Source organism: Leptonychotes weddellii, chromosome 4, assembly GCF_054177405.1.
Source record: "Leptonychotes weddellii isolate Sample4059 chromosome 4, ASM5417740v2, whole genome shotgun sequence".
Classification (NCBI taxonomy): Eukaryota; Metazoa; Chordata; class Mammalia; order Carnivora; family Phocidae; genus Leptonychotes; species Leptonychotes weddellii.
The window spans coordinates 28,035,048-28,054,254 of record NC_138372.1 but is presented as its reverse complement, the minus strand read 5'-3'; the positions used below and the strand labels follow the sequence as shown (position 1 = coordinate 28,054,254).

At 44.1% G+C, this 19,207-nt stretch overlaps 1 protein-coding gene across 22 annotated transcripts in view; it reads right to left on the bottom strand.

Annotated features, from left to right (window-relative positions):
- MACF1 (microtubule actin crosslinking factor 1) overlaps positions 1 to 19,207 on the bottom strand; it is a 338,282-nt gene that overhangs the window by 17,723 nt on the left and 301,352 nt on the right. For all 22 annotated transcript variants that reach the window (XM_081818157.1, XM_081818158.1, XM_081818155.1 and 19 more), the window contains 21 exons: positions 18,894 to 19,016; positions 18,701 to 18,802; positions 17,983 to 18,084; positions 17,719 to 17,892; positions 17,472 to 17,627; positions 17,129 to 17,326; positions 16,435 to 16,563; positions 15,579 to 15,752; positions 13,143 to 13,298; positions 12,832 to 13,038; positions 12,579 to 12,698; positions 11,989 to 12,158; positions 10,600 to 10,759; positions 9,597 to 9,791; positions 9,116 to 9,244; positions 8,062 to 8,205; positions 7,383 to 7,571; positions 4,660 to 4,780; positions 3,616 to 3,779; positions 2,098 to 2,260; positions 467 to 621 (listed from right to left, as the gene is read on the bottom strand). In XM_081818157.1, coding sequence (XP_081674283.1) covers positions 467 to 621; positions 2,098 to 2,260; positions 3,616 to 3,779; positions 4,660 to 4,780; positions 7,383 to 7,571; positions 8,062 to 8,205; positions 9,116 to 9,244; positions 9,597 to 9,791; positions 10,600 to 10,759; positions 11,989 to 12,158; positions 12,579 to 12,698; positions 12,832 to 13,038; positions 13,143 to 13,298; positions 15,579 to 15,752; positions 16,435 to 16,563; positions 17,129 to 17,326; positions 17,472 to 17,627; positions 17,719 to 17,892; positions 17,983 to 18,084; positions 18,701 to 18,802; positions 18,894 to 19,016 — 3,231 coding nt within the window. The remainder of the gene's footprint in view (positions 1 to 466; positions 622 to 2,097; positions 2,261 to 3,615; positions 3,780 to 4,659; positions 4,781 to 7,382; positions 7,572 to 8,061; positions 8,206 to 9,115; positions 9,245 to 9,596; positions 9,792 to 10,599; positions 10,760 to 11,988; positions 12,159 to 12,578; positions 12,699 to 12,831; positions 13,039 to 13,142; positions 13,299 to 15,578; positions 15,753 to 16,434; positions 16,564 to 17,128; positions 17,327 to 17,471; positions 17,628 to 17,718; positions 17,893 to 17,982; positions 18,085 to 18,700; positions 18,803 to 18,893; positions 19,017 to 19,207) is intronic.

The window sequence follows — 19,207 nt, the reverse complement described above, 5'->3', positions numbered from 1 at the left end:
TGAATTTGCTATTTTCAAGGTGATGGGTGCGATTTCCAATGTGAAAAAGTCCTTAACTAGGCAGAAAGCTTGGTGGGTATACACACCATCTTAAACATTACTTCACATTTTACTCCTTAAATGCTTCCTTTGAAGACCAGTCCCCCTGGATCCTGATGTGGGATGCCCAGGACGGAGAGAGCAGTCTGTTCTAAGCAACATGGTACCTATGAACCAGGATGTGTGTGTAAGTTTGTGAACTTTGGAGGAATGACAGAGATGTGACTCTTTTGAGTGAGAAATCATCTAGACTGAAAGAGAGTGCTCAACAGCCAGAGAACCTCTGGGGCATCATCCTCCAAATGGGGATCCCCAAAGAGAACTCCAGATAATGATCTTATAACTTATAAGTCACGGGGCTGACACAGCCATTGCGCCCAACCACTGTGGTCAAAAGTGTGCTCAAAATAACAGTAATTTCCGGTACCTCATCTTCAATTTTATCTGCGTCGGTTGTTGGGCGATAAGCGTCCTTGTTGGGATGGAGAGCAGCCACGAATTCATAGTAATCAATGTAGCCATCTCCATCTCGGTCAAAAATGTCAGCGACGGCAGTCATCTCCAACTTGGTGGTAGGGAACTCTGGAGAAAAGTAATCACATTTGGAACATTAACTCAGAGGGCTTACTTGGGTTGCTGGAGGGCATGTAAATACTGCTTGAAAGAAGAAATATTTATGTTTTGCTTTTTTCCTGAAAAGCAATGCATGTTCATTTAGAAAATATTAACGTTATAAAGAAAATTTTTTTTAGAAAGGTCACCTAGAGATACAGTACCCAAAGACTACTCACTGTTAAGTTTTTTGGTGTTTTTGCTTATAGACTCCCTCATCCCCCATGCAATTAAAAAAACTAAACAGTATTTCAGATATACCAAAAGACATAATATTACAACTACCCATAGACCTACCATCCCATCCAACATAAGAATTTAGTTATCTACTCTTAACTACTGTTACATACTTCGATGATTTCAGGATAGTGACAATTTGGAACAGGATGAAGTTTCTTCTATGTTTAGGTAACTGCCTTAGGTTCTCAACAAATTGCTTCCCAAAGGAAGTGTGAATATTTACAGTAGCCAGGGTGATTTATTAAAATGTAAATCAGATCTCTTAGGTGAAAATCTCTGGTGGTCTCCCACTGTCCCACTGCCTCTAGAGTAAGAGGTCAGATCTGCTCCCTTTCCCAGGGCCTACCAGGCCATGCATGAACTGGCTGCTGCTGCTCCTTCCAACTTCATCTCTTACCACTCCCCTAGATCATGACACCCCACCCATGTTAATCTTTCTATCCCTAGAACATGCCAAGTTCGTGCCCACCTCAGTGCTTTGTATCTGCTGTTCCCTTTGCCTCTAACTCTTCCCTCAAATATCCCCTCTGCAGACAGGCCTGCCCTGGTCAGCTGGGTAAAGTAGCACAGCTGTGAGATGCTTTGTGATCCTGGCAAGTCACTTAACTACTTTTTTTTTTTTTTTTTAAGATTTTGTGAGAGAGAGAATGAGAGACAGAGAGCATGAGAGGGAGGAGGGTCAGAGGGAGAAGCAGACTCCCTGCCGAGCAGGGAGCCCGATGCGGGACTCGATCCCGGGACTCCAGGATCATGACCTGAGCCGAAGGCAGTCGCTTAACCAACTGAGCCACCCAGGTGCCCACTTAACTACTTTATGCCTCAATTATTTTTCCTGCTAAAAATGAGATCATGTATTTTGTAAGCTGTTATACAGATGTCAGAAACTGGTATTACGAAAAACATATTTTCTCAAACATTTTACTTAGAACCTCATCATTCACAAAGCTGGCTCCTTAACCTATACCTAAAACGGGTTTTACTTGCCACACTGTGTCAAACAAGACCTGTTTTGTTTTGTTTTAATTCCAAGCAAAATGAGATTCTTCTTTCCATCAAAATGATAGACCAATTTTAGTAATAAGCAGTTACATTACTTAAGACTATAGCTTTAACTTCAAAAAGACTATTTAGCCAGAATATCACCTGCTTCCACCAAGTGCAAGGAATCCAGGTGTGACCCATGTTTGAAACTATGAGTGAACTCACTGGATGCTAGAATGCCATCAATAAACTCCTGCCGTGTTATCTTCCCATCCTGGTCCTTGTCAATTCGCCGGAAGAAATCCATCACCCGAGATTTTTTGTGATTCATCCAACGCATATACTTTTTCCTCCAGACATCAAAGTCAAAGTTGGCAAATTCCTTCAACTAGACAGAAATCGTAGGTGTCAACAAGACTTACTATTTTGATCCTCAAACCTGCCCAGAGCATACCCGGACTTTCAGACATTCAGTAAAGCCATGCAGGCCTTCTGGAGGGGCATCAACAATGACTTCCATGTGTTGCCTCTTTGGTGAAGGCACAATCTGGGTCCTTCACTGAAAGCCATGTACATGAGCTGTGGTATAATGACGCAGTGCGAGAAACAGTAACTGAACGACCACCATGGAAAATACGGAGCACGGAGAACAAGAATGGGTGGAGCCAGCCTTGCTTTCCCTTTGCACTTTTTCAAAGGATCACCTTCTTAGATGTAAGGGAATGGATTCTATCCCAGAAGAGAAGTCCTTCGCACTCCTCACTTACGTGATTTTGATAAGAACTATGATCACACGGAGGCCCACGTCAGAAGGCTCATGTTTCCCATCATTTTCTGAGATGAGATCATTTGAGTTCTGGCTGGAAGCATTAAGAATCCAACCTTGCACGCAAGCATGTTTCTTTGGAATGGCACCAGAGGGGGCAAACTGCCCGTCTGACTTCCATGTGAAATATTTGGCTTTGGCAGACAACAGCAGGCCTGTGCGGCGGGCAAGGCGATGTTGAGCTGCTTGACTATGTCAATGAGACAGACTCAGAATGGCTGAGGCAGCGCAGCAGTTTTCCCCCTGGCCTTTCAAACTCCAAAGTTGGAAGGAATAGAGAAAAAAAGAAAAAGCCAAAACCCAAATATGCTTAAAACTCAACTGACCTACAGAAATAACAACAAAAAACACAGAACACTCACTTCCGGGCATAGCTGCTTTGATACGCACAAATAAAAAAAAATATAAAAGGTATTAGAGGTTTGTTTTAGAAACTAGGAAGTGTAGCACTACATTTTTTAGGTTGGTTAATGACACTTCAAAATAGATTTGCTTTTCGTAATTAGTGAAGACTAGTGGAATAACAAGGTCACACAAGTTACCCTTATTTCATAATCGCGTAGCTTCTATCTTTATACAGAGGGCCCAATAATGGTCGTGACTGTGATGAGCTATGCACTCGGAGGTAACTCTGTGAAGTCATGCTCCTGATTCTTGACCACAGCCGGGTGCTGAGGAGGGTCGGGTCACAGGCCGGACCCCAGATGGACTGACTGGCTGCCTGCCTGCTTTCCCCAGCGAGGTGCTATGGCCCCCACCCTGTTGTGACCCCCGCGTGGCTTTCCGCCCGGGGGCCTGCAGGACAGAGCCCTGGCTCACACTGGTCTGTTTTCACTTCTACAGAAGCTGGTCAGAAGAGGGCCTCAGAAGGTAAGAAGTCGCCTCCCTCCAGGGAAGGCTGCCTGGCAGGGCCTCACCTCCTCCAGTCGATCCAAGGCGTCGTTGAGCTTCCGCTGCCGCTCCAGCGCTAGGAGCCACACCTGCTGCCAGCGGGCGGACAGCTGGTTGACCCGTGGGTTTTTTGCTTCGGACTGTGAGAGGATTGGCATGGGAGGAGGTGTGGGCTGACTCAAGGACTTCCCTGAAAGGAAAAACAACCACGAGATTAGAAAAGCTGGTTTTGTCAGTTCACAAGGAGAAAGTGCCAGATGTGTTAACTCAGGACACCTTTCAAATGGTATCCAGTCAGTAAATGTGAGAAGCAGCCTGGGACCTAGCAATATTCCGGTATTAAGCATACTCATTTCAAAACTACTGCTCCTCCTCCCAGCCAACAGGTATTTGTCTCATATCTTCCATTTATTCTGTCCTTTGCGAACTGAGGAAATGTCAGCTCAACCAAAAAAGCAATGGCTTGGGCGCCTGGGTGGCTCAGTTGGTTAAGCGACTGCCTTCGGCTCAGGTCATGATCCTGGAGTCCCGGGATCGAGTCCCGCATCGGGCTCCCTGCTCGGCAGGGAGTCTGCTTCTCCCTCTGACCCTCCCCCGTCTCATGTACTCGCTCTCATTCTCTCTCTCTCAAATAAATAAATAAAATCTTTAAAAAAAAAAAAAAAAAAAAGCAATGGCTCTACAGGAGCTGATTTACCTGGTAACTAAGTCAGTGCAAACCAATGTAAACAGTTAGTGCTGATGGCCACAACAATGGAACAGCCCCTGCAAGAACAATCTGCCTGACCACTTCAAAATTCTATGCCAGTCCAAGAAAATGGAATATAGTTACTATGTGGTGGTGTAAGAAAAGTGAGTTTCAAAAAAATATTTTTGTTTTGTTTTGTTTTAAAGTAGGCTCCACAGCCAATATGGGGCTTGAATTTACGACCCTGAGATCAAGAGTTGCATGCTCTACTGACTGAGCCAGCCAGGAGCCCCAAAAAGAAGTTTTTTGACAGGGATTTGGAAAGTGCTCATCTTCAAACAGCCAGAATGAAACACCCTAACACAGGAGGCTAGAAACATACTGCTGCCACTGCGGGATTTCTCGATGAAAGGCGTGTGAGCAGGCTCTATGTTTTTCCTTTTGTAGGTCTTCGTGACCCGGTCCACGTCAGGCTGTTTGCGAGTCATCTCCTCCATAAACGTCTGTCAAACACAAACAACAGGGATCAGAGTTCAGCGTTTTCTTGGACTAAGATAGAATCCAGCACCTTCTTACTCACAAAGCCCAAGCTCATGATGGAACAGATGCCTTTGTACACTATCTCATTCCTTTCAGGAAACACGGCTGAGCAAGGCACTTCATCAGATGCTGGAAACCTAAAGGGATCAGACATGGCTTCTGATTCCAAGGAGCTCACAGCTGAGTGAGGAAAATCAGGAAGTCAGTGCAATGAATGTCACCCAGGATGGCAAAAACAGACCGAGGATGAGTCCCCACAGGCCGAGGTGCCAAGGAGAGCTGCCTAGAGATGGGCTTGGGTGTAGTAGTGAGGGATGAAGAACTGGCCAAAGACTGGGTGGAGGGCAGTCCCAGCAGAAGGCACAGTGCAGAGATCCAGGGAGCCTGACAGTGTAGTGAGCCAGGGCCCTTCAGATCACTGGCTGAACCCAAGATGCAATCAGAAGAACGGCAGGAGGGAGGGCTGGAGAGGTAGGCAGGAGAAAGATCCATTAAGGCCTTATGTTTGGCTAAGGGACTGGGATTTTATTTGGAGAGCAATGGAGGGCAACTGAGTTATTTTTGATTCAGAGAAGAGACCTGATGAGATCCTTACAGCTATGGTTCCTACTTCAGTATAGAAGGCAGGTCATGGTGGGGGATGAGTTAGGACACCACTGCAGTAACTGAGGCAAAACATGGTGAGGGCCTGAGCCAGGGCAGGAAAGACAGAACCAAGGGGTATTCTGGAAGTAGGACAGCTAGAGCCCGGTGGCTGGCCAGATGTGGGGGTTGTAGGAAAGGCAGGCATCCCAGACACATCACAGAAGGTGGGTGGATGAGGAGGCAGGCTTGGAAGGGAGGGCGGGGTGCTGCCTCTGGTTTATACAACTAGACTTCTGGAGATAATGGTACCGGAGATGAAGGAACAGATGTGAAAGGTTTGGATTATAGGCGGTGGCTGAAGCTGCTGGACTAGATAAGACCTCAGCAGTGTGAGAAGAGGGTCAAGAATGGAACTTAAGATGGGGCGCCTGGGTGGCTCAGTTGGTTAAGCAACTGCCTTCGGCTCAGGTCATGATCCTGGAGTCCCGGGATCGAGTCCCGCATCGGGCTCCCTGTTCGGCGGGGAGTCTGCTTCTCTCTCTGATCCTCCTCCTCTCATGCTCTCTGTCTCCCATTCTCTCTCTCAGATAAATAAATAAAAAAATCTTTAAAAAAAAAAAAAAAAAAGAATGGAACTTAAGCAAACACAACACTAACAAGTAGAGAGAGGAAAAGGAATCAGCTGAGAAGACTGAGAAGGAATAGTCAGAGAGATGGGAGAAAAACAAGATGGAAGGACAGAAGTCAAAAGAGGTTTTCAGAAGGAAGAGGCAACTCTGTCACATGTCAAATAAGACAAAGACTGGAAGCACCAGTTGGATTTGGCCAGTGGGACGTGACTGGGATAGTATTAGTGGTCTGATGGGGATGGGAGCCAGACCCAAGGGCCTGGGGAGTGAGTGGGAAACAAGGAGAAAAGACAGGGGACCAGAAGCTTGTTTGAAAAAGGAGGGAGGGAACAATGAGGGTAACTCCAAGGGAACACAGGGTTGAGAGAACATGTCTAGAAGGTTTGGAGGAAAGAGCAAATAGAATGGGAGAGCTTAAAGACACAAGGAAAAGAGGGGATCACAGAAAGGAGAGGGGTGGCCTTGAATAAGAAGATAATCTCTCAGTCAGGAGAGAAGGTGTCAATGTAGGCACCTTGATAGGAAGTACAGGGGGTTCTCAAAGGTGAGGCTAATTATTTACATACACTAAAAAGACTGTATGTCCACAATATAACTAAACAAGAGCCACGCTTGCATTCAGTATAAACAATCATGGTCAAAAACCATCTTTGCCTCCCAAGGATATATTATGAAGATAGCTCAACTGAGCTTTCCTTCATTCAGTTTAGTTTGATGTGCTGTTCTTGCCCATCTCTGGGTTCAGGCAAGAGATCTTTCTGCACCCAGGTGTAAAACCTTGGCAGACTTCCGAGATGGCCCATAGGATTCCCACTCCTGGGGTACATGCCCTGTATCAGTCCCTCCCCTTGAGGGAGGGTAACACCTGTGGAAAGAATGGGAGAATCGCTTCCTTGATTACACTTTACCATATTAAGATCCGTCTGAGCAGGTTGGAGAGCCTCTCCTGCTGGTGCTGAAGACCTACACTGCCTCACTGTGAGCGCGCTGGGCAGTTGAGACCTGAGGGCAGCCTCTGGGAGCCAACAATGACTCCTGGCTGACAGCCAGCAAGAAAATGGAGACCCGGGTCCCACAGTCATAAGGAGTCCGATTCTGCCAGCAACTGGAGTGAGCCTGGGCGAGAGCTGCAGAGCTGGCTGACACCTTGATTCGGCCCAGTAAGACCCTGAGAGGAGGACCCAGAGGACTCGTGTCCAGACACCTGCCCCATGGAAACTGCGAGATAATAAGCATGTGTTGTCTGAAGCTGCTAAGTCTGTGCGAATATGATAAGCAGCCACTTAAAACCAAATAGGGCTCCATGAGCCATGCAGGGAACACCTGCGGCCGCCAGACCTGGCTACGATACCTGATGCTCAGCAATAAGGGCTTTCACTCGGTCAATGTTCTGAGGGATCGGCTCCTGGTCCCGCTGAATGAGGGTGGTCTCGGCCCACTGGATCCACGCCAGAAGTTCTTCCAAAAGCTCAGCATTAGCCACCAGTTCTGACAAGGCTGTTTCAAGACGCTGCTGGTGCTGCTTTGCCCAGGTCAGGACCTGGGGAGAGAGAAACCATCGCCTCTCTCAGTCGAGCACATCCTTTGTTTCCAAAGTCCATTTTGTCATCTGATCCTAACAATGACCTTCAAGAGGAAGACCACTCAAGCACTCAAGAGACCTCACCCTTACTCCAGGGACAGAGCTGGAATAAGCAATCAGCACTCATGGAAACAAATCTAGTACACATGTCCTATTATACACAGGATTTCTCAGGAAGGAGGGAAAAATACAAAACCGAGTCCACTGGAATTTATCAGTGAACACATCACTACACCAGCACTATTATTGCAAATTGCTATTCCAAATTGCTGCTCATTACCGAGAAAACAGTCATTACTAAAATGCTAGCTTAACTCTTATTGAGATACCCAGAGTGAATGAAAAATTCCTTATCTGGGAGGTGGGTGGAGAAAACTCAGTAGCGTTTCTTTCCTATAAACCCACTATATGGGGCACGTGTCGTCTTCCTCTAAAACCAGGAACTCACCTCCTCAAAGCGAGCCCGGATGATGGTGATCCAGTGCTTGATGGTAGTGATGCAATCGGGGTGGCAGACAGCCAGGATGGCCTCTCCCATTGCTACTGCTGTGCTAACATCCGCTCGCTTTTCTTCCACTTTCTTCATGAACTCCTAAACAAAAAAGATTTGAAAACCAAAACTAAAGAAATCTACTCTGGCAGCACTGTTAGCTTACACTGTGAGAGGGGGAAAGATTTCAGTGTAGTTTTTCCCTCCGTGTGTGTTCATACAGGCCCCTACAAGCCTGCATCCCTGTGTCTCTGGTACTTTCTTTCCAGTTCTAACAGGTGTGAGGAGGTGAAGGGTTTACACAAGAATGACTGCCTCTGCTACAGGTAACAAAGACGAGGAGGGACATAGATGGGCGCCCCCTTTCCCAGGCTGGGCATGACCCTCGTCCTATTCTGAGTTTCTCTTTTTTTAAAAAAATCTTGTTTTAATTCACTTCTGTGTGTATAAACAAACAGTACTGTCTTGGACAAATGACAGCTATAAAACACTATAATATTTTAAAAATACCAGCAACAGAATACCAAATGCCAAAACCAAGATTAAAATCTCCTAGTGGGTAATACAAAAATTAAAAAAGGAAATATTTCCCATCTTATTAGGACAGATTGTGGCCCCAGATACCGCATTGTATTCTGAAGCTTGGTAAGAGGCTCAGGGCCCGAAGCTGATTAACATAAGGAAAGCCAAACCAAGCCCTGTGCACGTGAGAAGTCTAGAGAGGGTGGAATAGTCCACAGTTTTCTTCATATGATACCATGCTGTTTCACTTGTTTACAACCAACATGCATTACACTTTTGTAAAAACAAATGAATGATCTTCAAGGTGTCACAAAACCCACTAGTGATTTGCCTCTCATTCCTGCTATAAACCAATAAGCTGGGCCCATTCCGGTTCCAGTGCTTTGTACATGAGGTCCACAATTCCCAAGCAAAAGCTGCCTTCCTTGAGTGGCGGGCAGCCCTCACCCTTGTGGGTGGCATGGGTCACTGCACACTGGGGCTGGATTACCTTATGGGTGTCAATGAGAGCCTGTAAGGCCTCTGTGTCATCTGGAAGTGCTCCCCGAAAGCGAAGTGTCTGCTCTGCTTCAGAAAGCCACTCCAACAGCATGTGGACTGTGTCTCGAAACTCTTCCGCCTGAAATAACCAAGCAAAACAGACTGAACCTCTCTGCAGCCAAGGTCCTGAACACTGGGGTACGCCAGGAAAAGGGTTGGCCCTGAACTCATTAGTGCATCGTAGGCGCCGATGGCCCTATCAAGGCCCCCCACAAAGGTCATCTTTCATTTGCAGATCTTGGAAAAGCAACTGAACTCCTTTTTTTCCTCTAATACAAATGAATGTTAAAATCTTGTAGAACATTCAGAATGAATATCAATGTTTCACTTTATGTTCATTTTGAGACTGGCTGGAACTGATCCTGATAAAGAAATGAGAATGAATCTGCTCAGATCCTCCCCCTTGGGTTGTCCCCACTAAAGTCTCTGACCTGTTTTAAGGCCTGCTCAAGTCGGCTTTGTTTGGAGACAGAGAGTTTGCACACAGTGTCCCAGCGAGTGCTCAGTTCCTGGAGCTGTCCTTTCACCCATGTGGTGTCATCACGACTGTTCTCAATCAGCTCTCGGCCTGATCGCTTCAGTACCTGAACAGTTCCTGTTCGTTTTCCCAGTTCCTTCTGGAAAACCTAGAAAAGAAAAACAGAGGAATCAGTTTGCTGAGAAATGTTTTGAACCCAAGAAGCAAAACCACAGAGGAAAGGAATCGCTTAGTTCCATTCTCCTCAGTAGGTTCCAGTTGTGCATCTTTTACGCAGAGCGAGACAGGACAATGTGTAAGAAAACCACCCAGAAGAGGTGGCTCTAAAGATGAGGGGCGTGGCCCTGGATAAGCTGCTTAGCTGGAGTCCCAGTTTCCTAACTTATAACATAGGAATGATGTTATAGCAAAATTTCCAGAATTGTGGGAGTTAAGTAAGAACACATTTGCCACGCGCACAGTAAGAGTTTGATGTAATTTCAAGTAAAGCTGAATGCTTTGTGCTAAAACAAGAGGACATTATGGAGGTTAACATAACAGGTGTAGGTTACACATAAACATTGCTGTGCATGGTGTTGGGCTTGCTTGGGTCAAAAGCAGCTAAAAAAAGAACTCATTTTCATTTTAGGAGTCAGTGGAAATGGAGATCTTGAGGGGTTCTCAGTTTAAATTCATTGTGTGACTCAACTGAAAGATACAAACAGGAAGGGGGGGGCAAACCCCAAGATGGTATTTACACATTGCCAAATCTGAATCAAAGCAATTTGGGTAAATTCACTGTGACTGATGCAGAATCCCAGCAATACACACAGAGTGAGGCAAGGTCTCTCCGATGAATAGAGACACAGGCTCGTGTAGACTTCCCTTCTCGGCTGGATGGGAGCATGCGCAGGAGGCCTGCAGAGGCCGAGGACCCAATGGCTCTGCCTCCCTGCGGCGCCCCTCCCGCCCCTCACCTTATGGGCGTCCATGAGGTTCATGACGAGGTCGAGGTCCCCGTGCACGGGCTGGTCCTCGGCCAGCTGCGGCTCCACCTTGTACAGCCAGTCGACCAAGGCCTGCAAAGCATCCATGAATTGGCCGGAAAACAGCAGGGCCTCCTCCAACTTGTGCTGCCTGAGAAAAGCACACAAACCTCACTGTTTTTAGAGATCCCTTTTCTTTGGCTGGCTCAGTCCTGACTGCTGAATGGAATACTGCTTGAACTCTAGAGAGAGGGGGCCCTCCGTGCTGGGCTGGTTTGAAATAGAGTAAAAAGTGACTAAGAGATATGCCTAGACATTTTTAATCAAACTACTCTCTAGAATGGAGTAAGTGTAGTGTAGGAGGTGGGTACAGATGCCCTCCTGGCACCTAAAGAATCCAACGGTTATACACATGGATACACCCTAATCACCTAAGGTCTGTGTTAATCGTTTTATACCACTTAGGTAGAGGATGATGGTTTTGGTCATGGTCTGTAGTCAGGAGTTCAACTACCAGCTCTACACCAGTTGTGTGACCCTGGGCTGTCTCATCACCTGTTTGAACCTCAGTCACCTCATCTAAAAAATGGAAGTACAAATAATACAAAGATACCGTATTACTTAGCATAGCATAGTGGGTACAAGTGGATAAAAGTACAACTTATGGAACCAAATCCAACAGCTTCAAATCCCAGCTCTGCTGCTTAGTAGCTGAGTGACCTTTGGCGGGAGTTAAGAAACCTCTTTATGATCATTTTTCTCATCTGTAAAATGGGAATAACAGTACCCCCCCTCAGTGGTTGTTAGGAGGATTACATGATTAGTAGCCTCTGTTTGGCACGTGCTCAGTAGTAATCACCCAGTAAAGGTCAGGCATTATGATGGTTAAATGAGGTGATACGCGCAGAGATTTTGCTCGCTGTCTGACACAGTGAGCGAGCTCACTGAGAAGCTGTTAGTATCACAAACTGGTCACTGACAAATATTTGGAGTTACTAATCTTCTGTTGCTGTTGGCTTGAGTTTATAGGCCTCTCTCTCTACTACAGTAAGATTCAAGCTTAAAATGAGAATTTTAACATTTTTTTATTATTGTTACATTAATCACCATACATTACATCATTGGTATTTGATGTAGTGTTCCATGATTCATTGTGTGCGTATAACACCCAGTGCTCCATGCAGAACGTGCCCTCTTTAGAGAATTTTAATATTTTACTCAACTTATTTTATAACTCTCATTGACTGAACTAGAAATATCAAGATGCTATAAAACCTATTATTGATGAATTAGCTTTATGGCCATTTTATGGAATCCGGTAACAGTCTTTGTTAGTTTTGGGATAATACACAGACCCACGAAGCAAATAATCATACTCACCTCTCCACAGACTTGCCACAAACAGTATCCCATTTGTCTCTGACTTCTCCCAGTAAATTGTCAAGTTTCTGAGTGTCATCAGGAAGCAAAGTCTTTTCTTTCAAGGCTCTGCCGGTTCGAATTGTGGTATCATACACAGGCTGTTTGCCGCCAAGAGTTTTCTGAAACTCCTGTTGCCAAAAAGGAAAGAAAAAAACAATGCTAAAAGTCAGATGACGTCTTGATTTGGAACAAAAAAAAATTTTCAGTATTCAGGTTGATAATCAGAATATGAATGTCCTTACCTCTTGAACGAACAATAGCTTATCCTTAAGAAATTTATCAATTTTTGTTTATACCATATACAGCATGACAATTTCTAAAAGCCTATAGTTTTAACTGGTTACTCCCACAATCACTTTGTTTGAGCTGTTATTTAAATGACCATAACTCTTATGGTTAGACACGGTCTAGATATAAAATGGAATGCTGGTTTCATCACCTTGACTTTCCAACATTAACTGATTTTCTTTTAACTAGCTCTGACCTCCATTTTTAGCAATCTTCAGTGACTACCAAGCTCAGGACCTAAGAACCACGAACTGCTTTACCTTATGCTTAGAGAGCTGGAGTTTAATTTTGTCTGGGTCATTGGATATCTCCAGCTCCGAGTCCAGGTGACTCTCTGCATCTTCTAGCCAGTCGATCAGCTTTTTCCAAGCTTCATGGAACTACAATTATATAAAAAATAACTTATAAAAGGAATGACCATGCAAACTATACTTTTATGAAAATCATTCCAGAGACTCCACACATGTAGCCCAAGGTTGTTCAATAAATTGGTATCTTTCTTTCATAACTCACTTGTTTTGCCCGCTTCCTGGCATCATCCAGTGATCGCCCTCTTTCAATAGACCGCTGGACAACCTTCTCCCATCGAGACTGGACACTAACCAGCAAATTCTTGATCAGAACAACGTCCTGTTTTTGGCTAAGGAACTTTAACTGATTCCCAGTTTGATCCAGCTCAATGATCTGGTCTCGATGAGCATTGACCTCATTAGCGAACACCTGAGGGGAAAATATTGCTCTTTTTAAACTGAAGATAAGAGAGAGGAGCTTCTCTTCCAACTAGTCCTCTCAAAAGGAGGGGAATATCATAACGTCATAGTTACCTTGTGCTCCTCTATCTGGGAAAGGACAGTGTTTAAAATCAGGCTGGGAGGAGAGGCGATGTTGAGATTCTGCTCTGCTAGAGTGAGCCAGTTGATAAACTCTTGCAGGGAATTCTGGAATTCTGTTGCCAGGTTGAGGGCCTCTTCCAGCTTTGACTGAATTTTAATTAAAACACACACACAAAAAGAAAAAGTGCCAAATTCAGGAATTGTAGCTTCAAGGACAAAGGCATGAATTGTACACCAAATGAAATGCCCTCTAAAAAGGAAGCCTCATTTAATCAACCTCCAAACATGCCTTGTTTACAAAAAAGGGGGCAATTTAATGTTAGTGTCTGAAACCAAAACAACCATGTATGAAAAGGAAAGAGCACAATTTGCAGTTATGTTGCTTTTTCTTCCATTCCCCACTTCCTGGGACATTAAAGAACAGGGATGAAACTATTCAGTAAATGTACCCAGTGAACAGATCCTTCAGTGGTGACAGCTTCAGGGTCAGTTCCTCCCCGCTTGTGCACATGCTTTCTCTCTTAAATAAATAAGACTTTTTTTTTTTTTTAAGGTTTTATTTATTTGACAGAGAGAGAGCACAAGCAGGGAGAGTGGCAGGCAGAGAAAGAGGGAGAAGCAGGCTCCCCGCAGAGCAAGGGAAGCCCGATGTGAGACTCGATCCCAGGACCCCGGGACCACGACCCAAGCTGAAGGCAGTTGCCTAAACAACTGAGCCACCCAGGCGCCCAATAAATAAGATCTTTAAAAAAAAAAAAAAAGAGTCGCATGCTCCACTGACAAAGCAAGCCAGGCGCCCCTGAAGCTCATTTTTAATTTTTAAGCTACAAGAAGAAAAGGTAATAAAAGCCGTAATATTCTAAGCAAAAATCTGACAATACTAGATATAAATTTTTAGAAACTTTGATCTAAATCAGAATGGCAAAAACAATGGCTCATTCGGGGCATGTGCCACTGCCCAAGAATATACCCCAATTCCAGAGTCTATAAGCTCTAGTCTCAGAGATAAGCTCTACCCACACACCTAGGGGATGGTCTCTGTCTCTGGTCCATCTACCAGACAGGCATAGTGGAATAATGACTTTTGTAACCTAAGAAAACACTATAATGAATGTTACAAAAACATAAGGGCCCAATCTAAACCAATCAAGAGGAAAAAGAAACTATATCCCTCAAATTTATCATAGAAATGCTTGGAAATTAATATACCGCAAGTTCTAGATGACAGGAAATCTTTCCACATCATTTTATCTGTATCTTCTTTAATATAGCACCACACACATTTAATAAATGATTTTAGTGATACTGAAATGTAATGTTCTGCAAAATCAGAAATAACTATCCTTGATACCTGGCCCTTGTCGGACCAGTTCCACCAGTCATGGGTAACTATTTCTTGAGGCAACCTGCTCCACTGATGGGAAAACCTTCTAGAAACTTCTTGATTATGAGCCAGAATGTGCCTCGGTTTAATTAGTCTTAGTTCTGCTTTCTGCAGAATTAGAACAAAGCCTTACATTCAGCTCCTCTGGTCATTCTTCGTATAAGAGAATTACCAGACCCCACACTAAAAGAACTCTAGGAAATTAACGCTTCTCTCAAAATGTTCATTTAGATGTGTGAATCGTTGTTTTATGTCCTTCTGCCCATTAAATTTCACAATGATAGAGTCCACGCCTTTGCTTCCACTATACACCTAGCAGCACAGTGCCTGGTACATACGTGCTTAGTAACTATTGAATGGATGTGGCCAACAGATTTGAACACGTATTTTACATTTGATCTGCCCAGTATAGAAACTCTGCGCTGAGTGATCATCTGAAACTTGGTATTCATAAAAACCAATGTTTTGAGGCCTTGATCCCTGATCACTTTTCTTTTGAAGAGAATTTGATTTTTGAAGAAGAATGGGAAGAGGTCACATAATCTACTTTCCCCTGATTTTTAGTAAAATTCTCTGCATACTGCATTTATACTAGAGTCCAAATTCCTTGTGGAGAATGTTAGCCCAACTTCCTGCACGCTCTGTTCCCACCCTTCCAATCCCAAGCCAGCGACTCCAACTTAACCTGGTTTTTCAGTAGGAACTCAATTCAGTGATTAATATGGGCTATAAGTTCATCACTGAGCAGTAACAGCCAATAATGTCTTAACTGGTAAAGGCAGAAAAGGAATGAATAATAAAAGCAAATATCAGCAGAAACTAGTGCCGTCAATGCAACTTGACACAGATACAAAATAGAAATTTAACAGAAGATAAGAGAGCTTGACTAGCACAAAAGTGATCCTGAGGATATCAGTTCTGCAACTTCTGGTACCATGTACTGGTCTTCGAAAAATCTCCAAAGAAACTAGATGGTAATTACATGCAATCGCCAAGCAAACTACTCAAGCCCAGTAATCACACACTGTATTTTGTGGTGATACCTTTCTTTCTTCCATCTTACTGCTGACCACATGCCACTTCTGTTCCAAGAGAGCTACACTCTGTTCTGTCTTTGAGCCAGACCCAGAGTCGTCACGGCTTAGAAGCATGAGCCTGCCCTTGTCAAGCAGTTGATTATAAGTCTCTTCCTTGGCTTTGAGCTGGGAATAGAGTTCCTGCAAAAAAAAAAAAAAGGGCATGAAACAGATTGGCAATGACAATTCCCTGAGAGACACCCACACACAGATTTATGAGCACAGTTGGAAAAGTCCAGGAAGGTCTCATTCTTGATTAAAACCCTTTCTTTTGAATTCAGTTCAATTGCTGAGCAATGAATCCTACCATTCTTCATTAAAATTAAAATAATTTTGTTATCAAGTAAAGAGGATCTTTTTAAGGATCAGAGATCACAAAAATAGACCCCAATAATTTATTTCTCCGTTTCCTGAAATATTTGCCTAGAAATTATGTTGCCTTTTTTTCTTAGCCCCTTTCTTAAAATATTGTATCTATTGATTTCCCTAAGTCTCCCAAACACTCTTTTCCTAAGTAGAGACACATCTGTGTTATGTATTTGTCTTCTTGATGCTCTCACCTTTACATCAATATTCTTATGCCAACAGACTGACCAACTCAAAATTTACCAGCTCACCAATGTATTTCCAGTCCAGCTTCCCTGTCACCACTGCTGCCCGTGGTAGGGGCTATTAACGCCCACATAAAAGCAACAATCCTTAGGTTGTACTATATTGTCGATAAAAATGCATACTTTGTAGACTCCCAGATACATACAGGTCTGTGAACAGTAAGGAGCTGCTGAATAGGGCATTATGTTCAACTTCAAGAAATGTCTATTACCATATGTGTATCAAGCTGTTCCCTAGCAGTTTCAGGAAGTCCTCCTGTGGGCTTAGATGCAGAAAGTTGGGTCTCCATTCTAGTCAGTTCCAAGAGGAAATCTTCAATTTCACTGTGGAAACCCTGGGCCTTTGAGAAAAGACACATCAGCAAGGTCAGCAGTCAATTCTCAGCTTCAAGAGTAAACTTCCTAAATGGCCATATGAGGAGCCTATCCTGAGGGAGGAATTCTGGGCTGCTCTCAGGGTGGGTCTGTTGCTGGATTAGCATGGAGCCAATATAGTTATTTCTAGAATCTAGCAGAATCCTTTGGACTTCACTGTAACCTATCATTGATGTCTGATATAACTTGATGAATTGACTGACAGATGGATGGTGGCGGGGGGGCAGACCCTGACTCAATGCAAGAAATAGCCGAATCTGTGAGCAAGCTTTGTTGTAGCCAAGATCTACTAACTTTGAATAGTAACTGAAGAGACTAGGCTACAGACAAATCCAAAAACAACCACTCAATCAAAGGTATTCTTTCCAGACAAGTTCCAGCATGGAACTGACCTTCCTCTTAAGACATGGAGTGGAGCAGGTGGAGGGGATTCTATTCCACAGTGCTCTCCCTTGACTGGCTCAGATAGGTGCTCCTCCGGACGCGGTGACGCGCACAGCCCCAGCCACCTGGCCGGGACAACACACGTACCTGCTGCAGTGTCAACTGAAGCTGCTGCTCTCTCTCCTCCGTTTTTTGTAACACCGACTCCCAGCACTGGTTCATGGTTTCCAAACGGCTTCTTAGGCTGCTGGCATCATCTCCGGCACTAGATTCAAGAAGCTCATTGCCAGCTTTGTTGACTGTTTCCACTGTGGCTTGATGCGCCAAAACATCATTTTTTAGAACCTAAAAAAATGTTGAACATCATCATTTATTTCCACAGGTATCATCAAGCCTGGTTCTCTATGGTGCACACAATATCAGGAGGCTTCTGGTGACAGTATTTGGTCTCAAACCAACAGGCTAAGAGTTGAAAACTAAGAGCACTTACATGATGCTTTGCGAGCTCAACTTCAATGACTTTTGGGTCTCCGCTTATTGGTCTCTGAGCGTCTAACAACTCCTCAGTGTGAGTCAGCCAGCTCATTAGTTCCTCTAAGGCATGTTGGAACTGGCCAAGGGCCAGGAGAGCACCTTCTAGTTTGTGCTACTCAGAAAAAGATAAAAAGGAAACACTTGTCAGGAACTTAGAAAACAGTAGCTAGTTGTCCATTGATGGACTCTACCACCTGCCTCACCTGTCTGTGGGCAATTTTTTCACCCAGGTTCTCCCAGAGGTGTTTGAGTTCCGTCAACGGTTCTCGGATAATGTCTCTGTCCGTCTCATCTGTAGCTTTCTTTAACATCAGTTCACCCTGGTGATTGAGCTTTTCCATCTCAATTTGCTGTTGGTAAACTTCCACTTTGAACTCCTACCAAAGACATACTTCATGTTAACATCAAACCAAGTCTTTAAAAATGAAAACACAACTCTTCTTCAAAAGCCATTCCCAGTCACAAACCTTCATTTCATTTAACTGATCTTTAACAGTGTTGAGGTCAGTGCCGACAGGGGGCATGGTGCAGAGCTTAATCACAGTGTTATCTAGCCAGTCAAACATAGCCTAAAATAAAAATACAAAAAGTCAAAAGCTAAAAAAAGCACCAGCTGTTGGGAGAGAATTAACATCATCTCTGCTGACATAAGCAGACAAAAATCAAAGTACCCTGTGCTGTTTGTGTTTTTAGGTGGGGGGGGTGGGGGCAGAGGTAAAGGGATAATGATCTTTACTCCAGTAATATGGAGATTTAAGAACGGAGCCAGTATTATTAGGATAATGTCCAAAATAAACTACACTCTGGAAAAACTGTGAATAAAAGTTAGCATTTGTCATGGCCACCTAGCAAGCTCAGGATGTGGTGAAAGTACTGTGCCAAGCTGTGCTTCAAGGCAACCTGGGTTTGGAACCTCTGGCAAGCAAGGACTTACACAGTATGACCAGCTTCACTGCATGGCCACCCTGAGGATAAAGATGATGATGAAAAACATGGCAAGAAGAGTAGAAATTTGGAGATCAGTACTTTTCTCATTAGGAATGGGAAACTTAGGCTAGAAATACCGAAACAGCACTGTCTTAGGTTTGAGAATGCTCCAAGTCCTGCAAAGGTGATCCACTCTGATGCTGGCTTTGGAATATAACAAAAAGAACACTGAACCTTCTTTCTGCTGTGGCCTCTCACCTGAAGAGTGTCCTGATACTGCACAGCAGCCTGCATGGCATCCTCAAGCTTTTCTAGCCTCTCCTTCCAGGTTTTGTTTAAGCTCTCCCAGGCATTATTCAGCTAGGGGAAAAACAGATTCTTTAATTAATACCAGTCTTCAGTGTGAGTCCACTAATGTTTCATCTAAATTCCATATCCATTTTTCCCAGACCTCATCAATGCTCTTCTTCACTTCGGGCTTCTCCGTTTCTCCACAGGCAAAAATCAAATCTGCTCCAAGGATTCGAATAAACTCCAATTCTTCATGCAGACCATCTGTCTCTTCCTTAATAGTCTACATGTAAATGAACAGAACATAAGCCAAAACATAAAGCAGAACAGATCTTCCCAAACTTTGCAAATGTAATTTATACCCTTATCAATAGCAGATGTTGAACAGAACTGTCAATTTCACGAAAGCCTTTCAATGTCCTTAATATTTCACCTACCCAAACAGTGAAACTTCACACTCGGTTCATTTCTCTT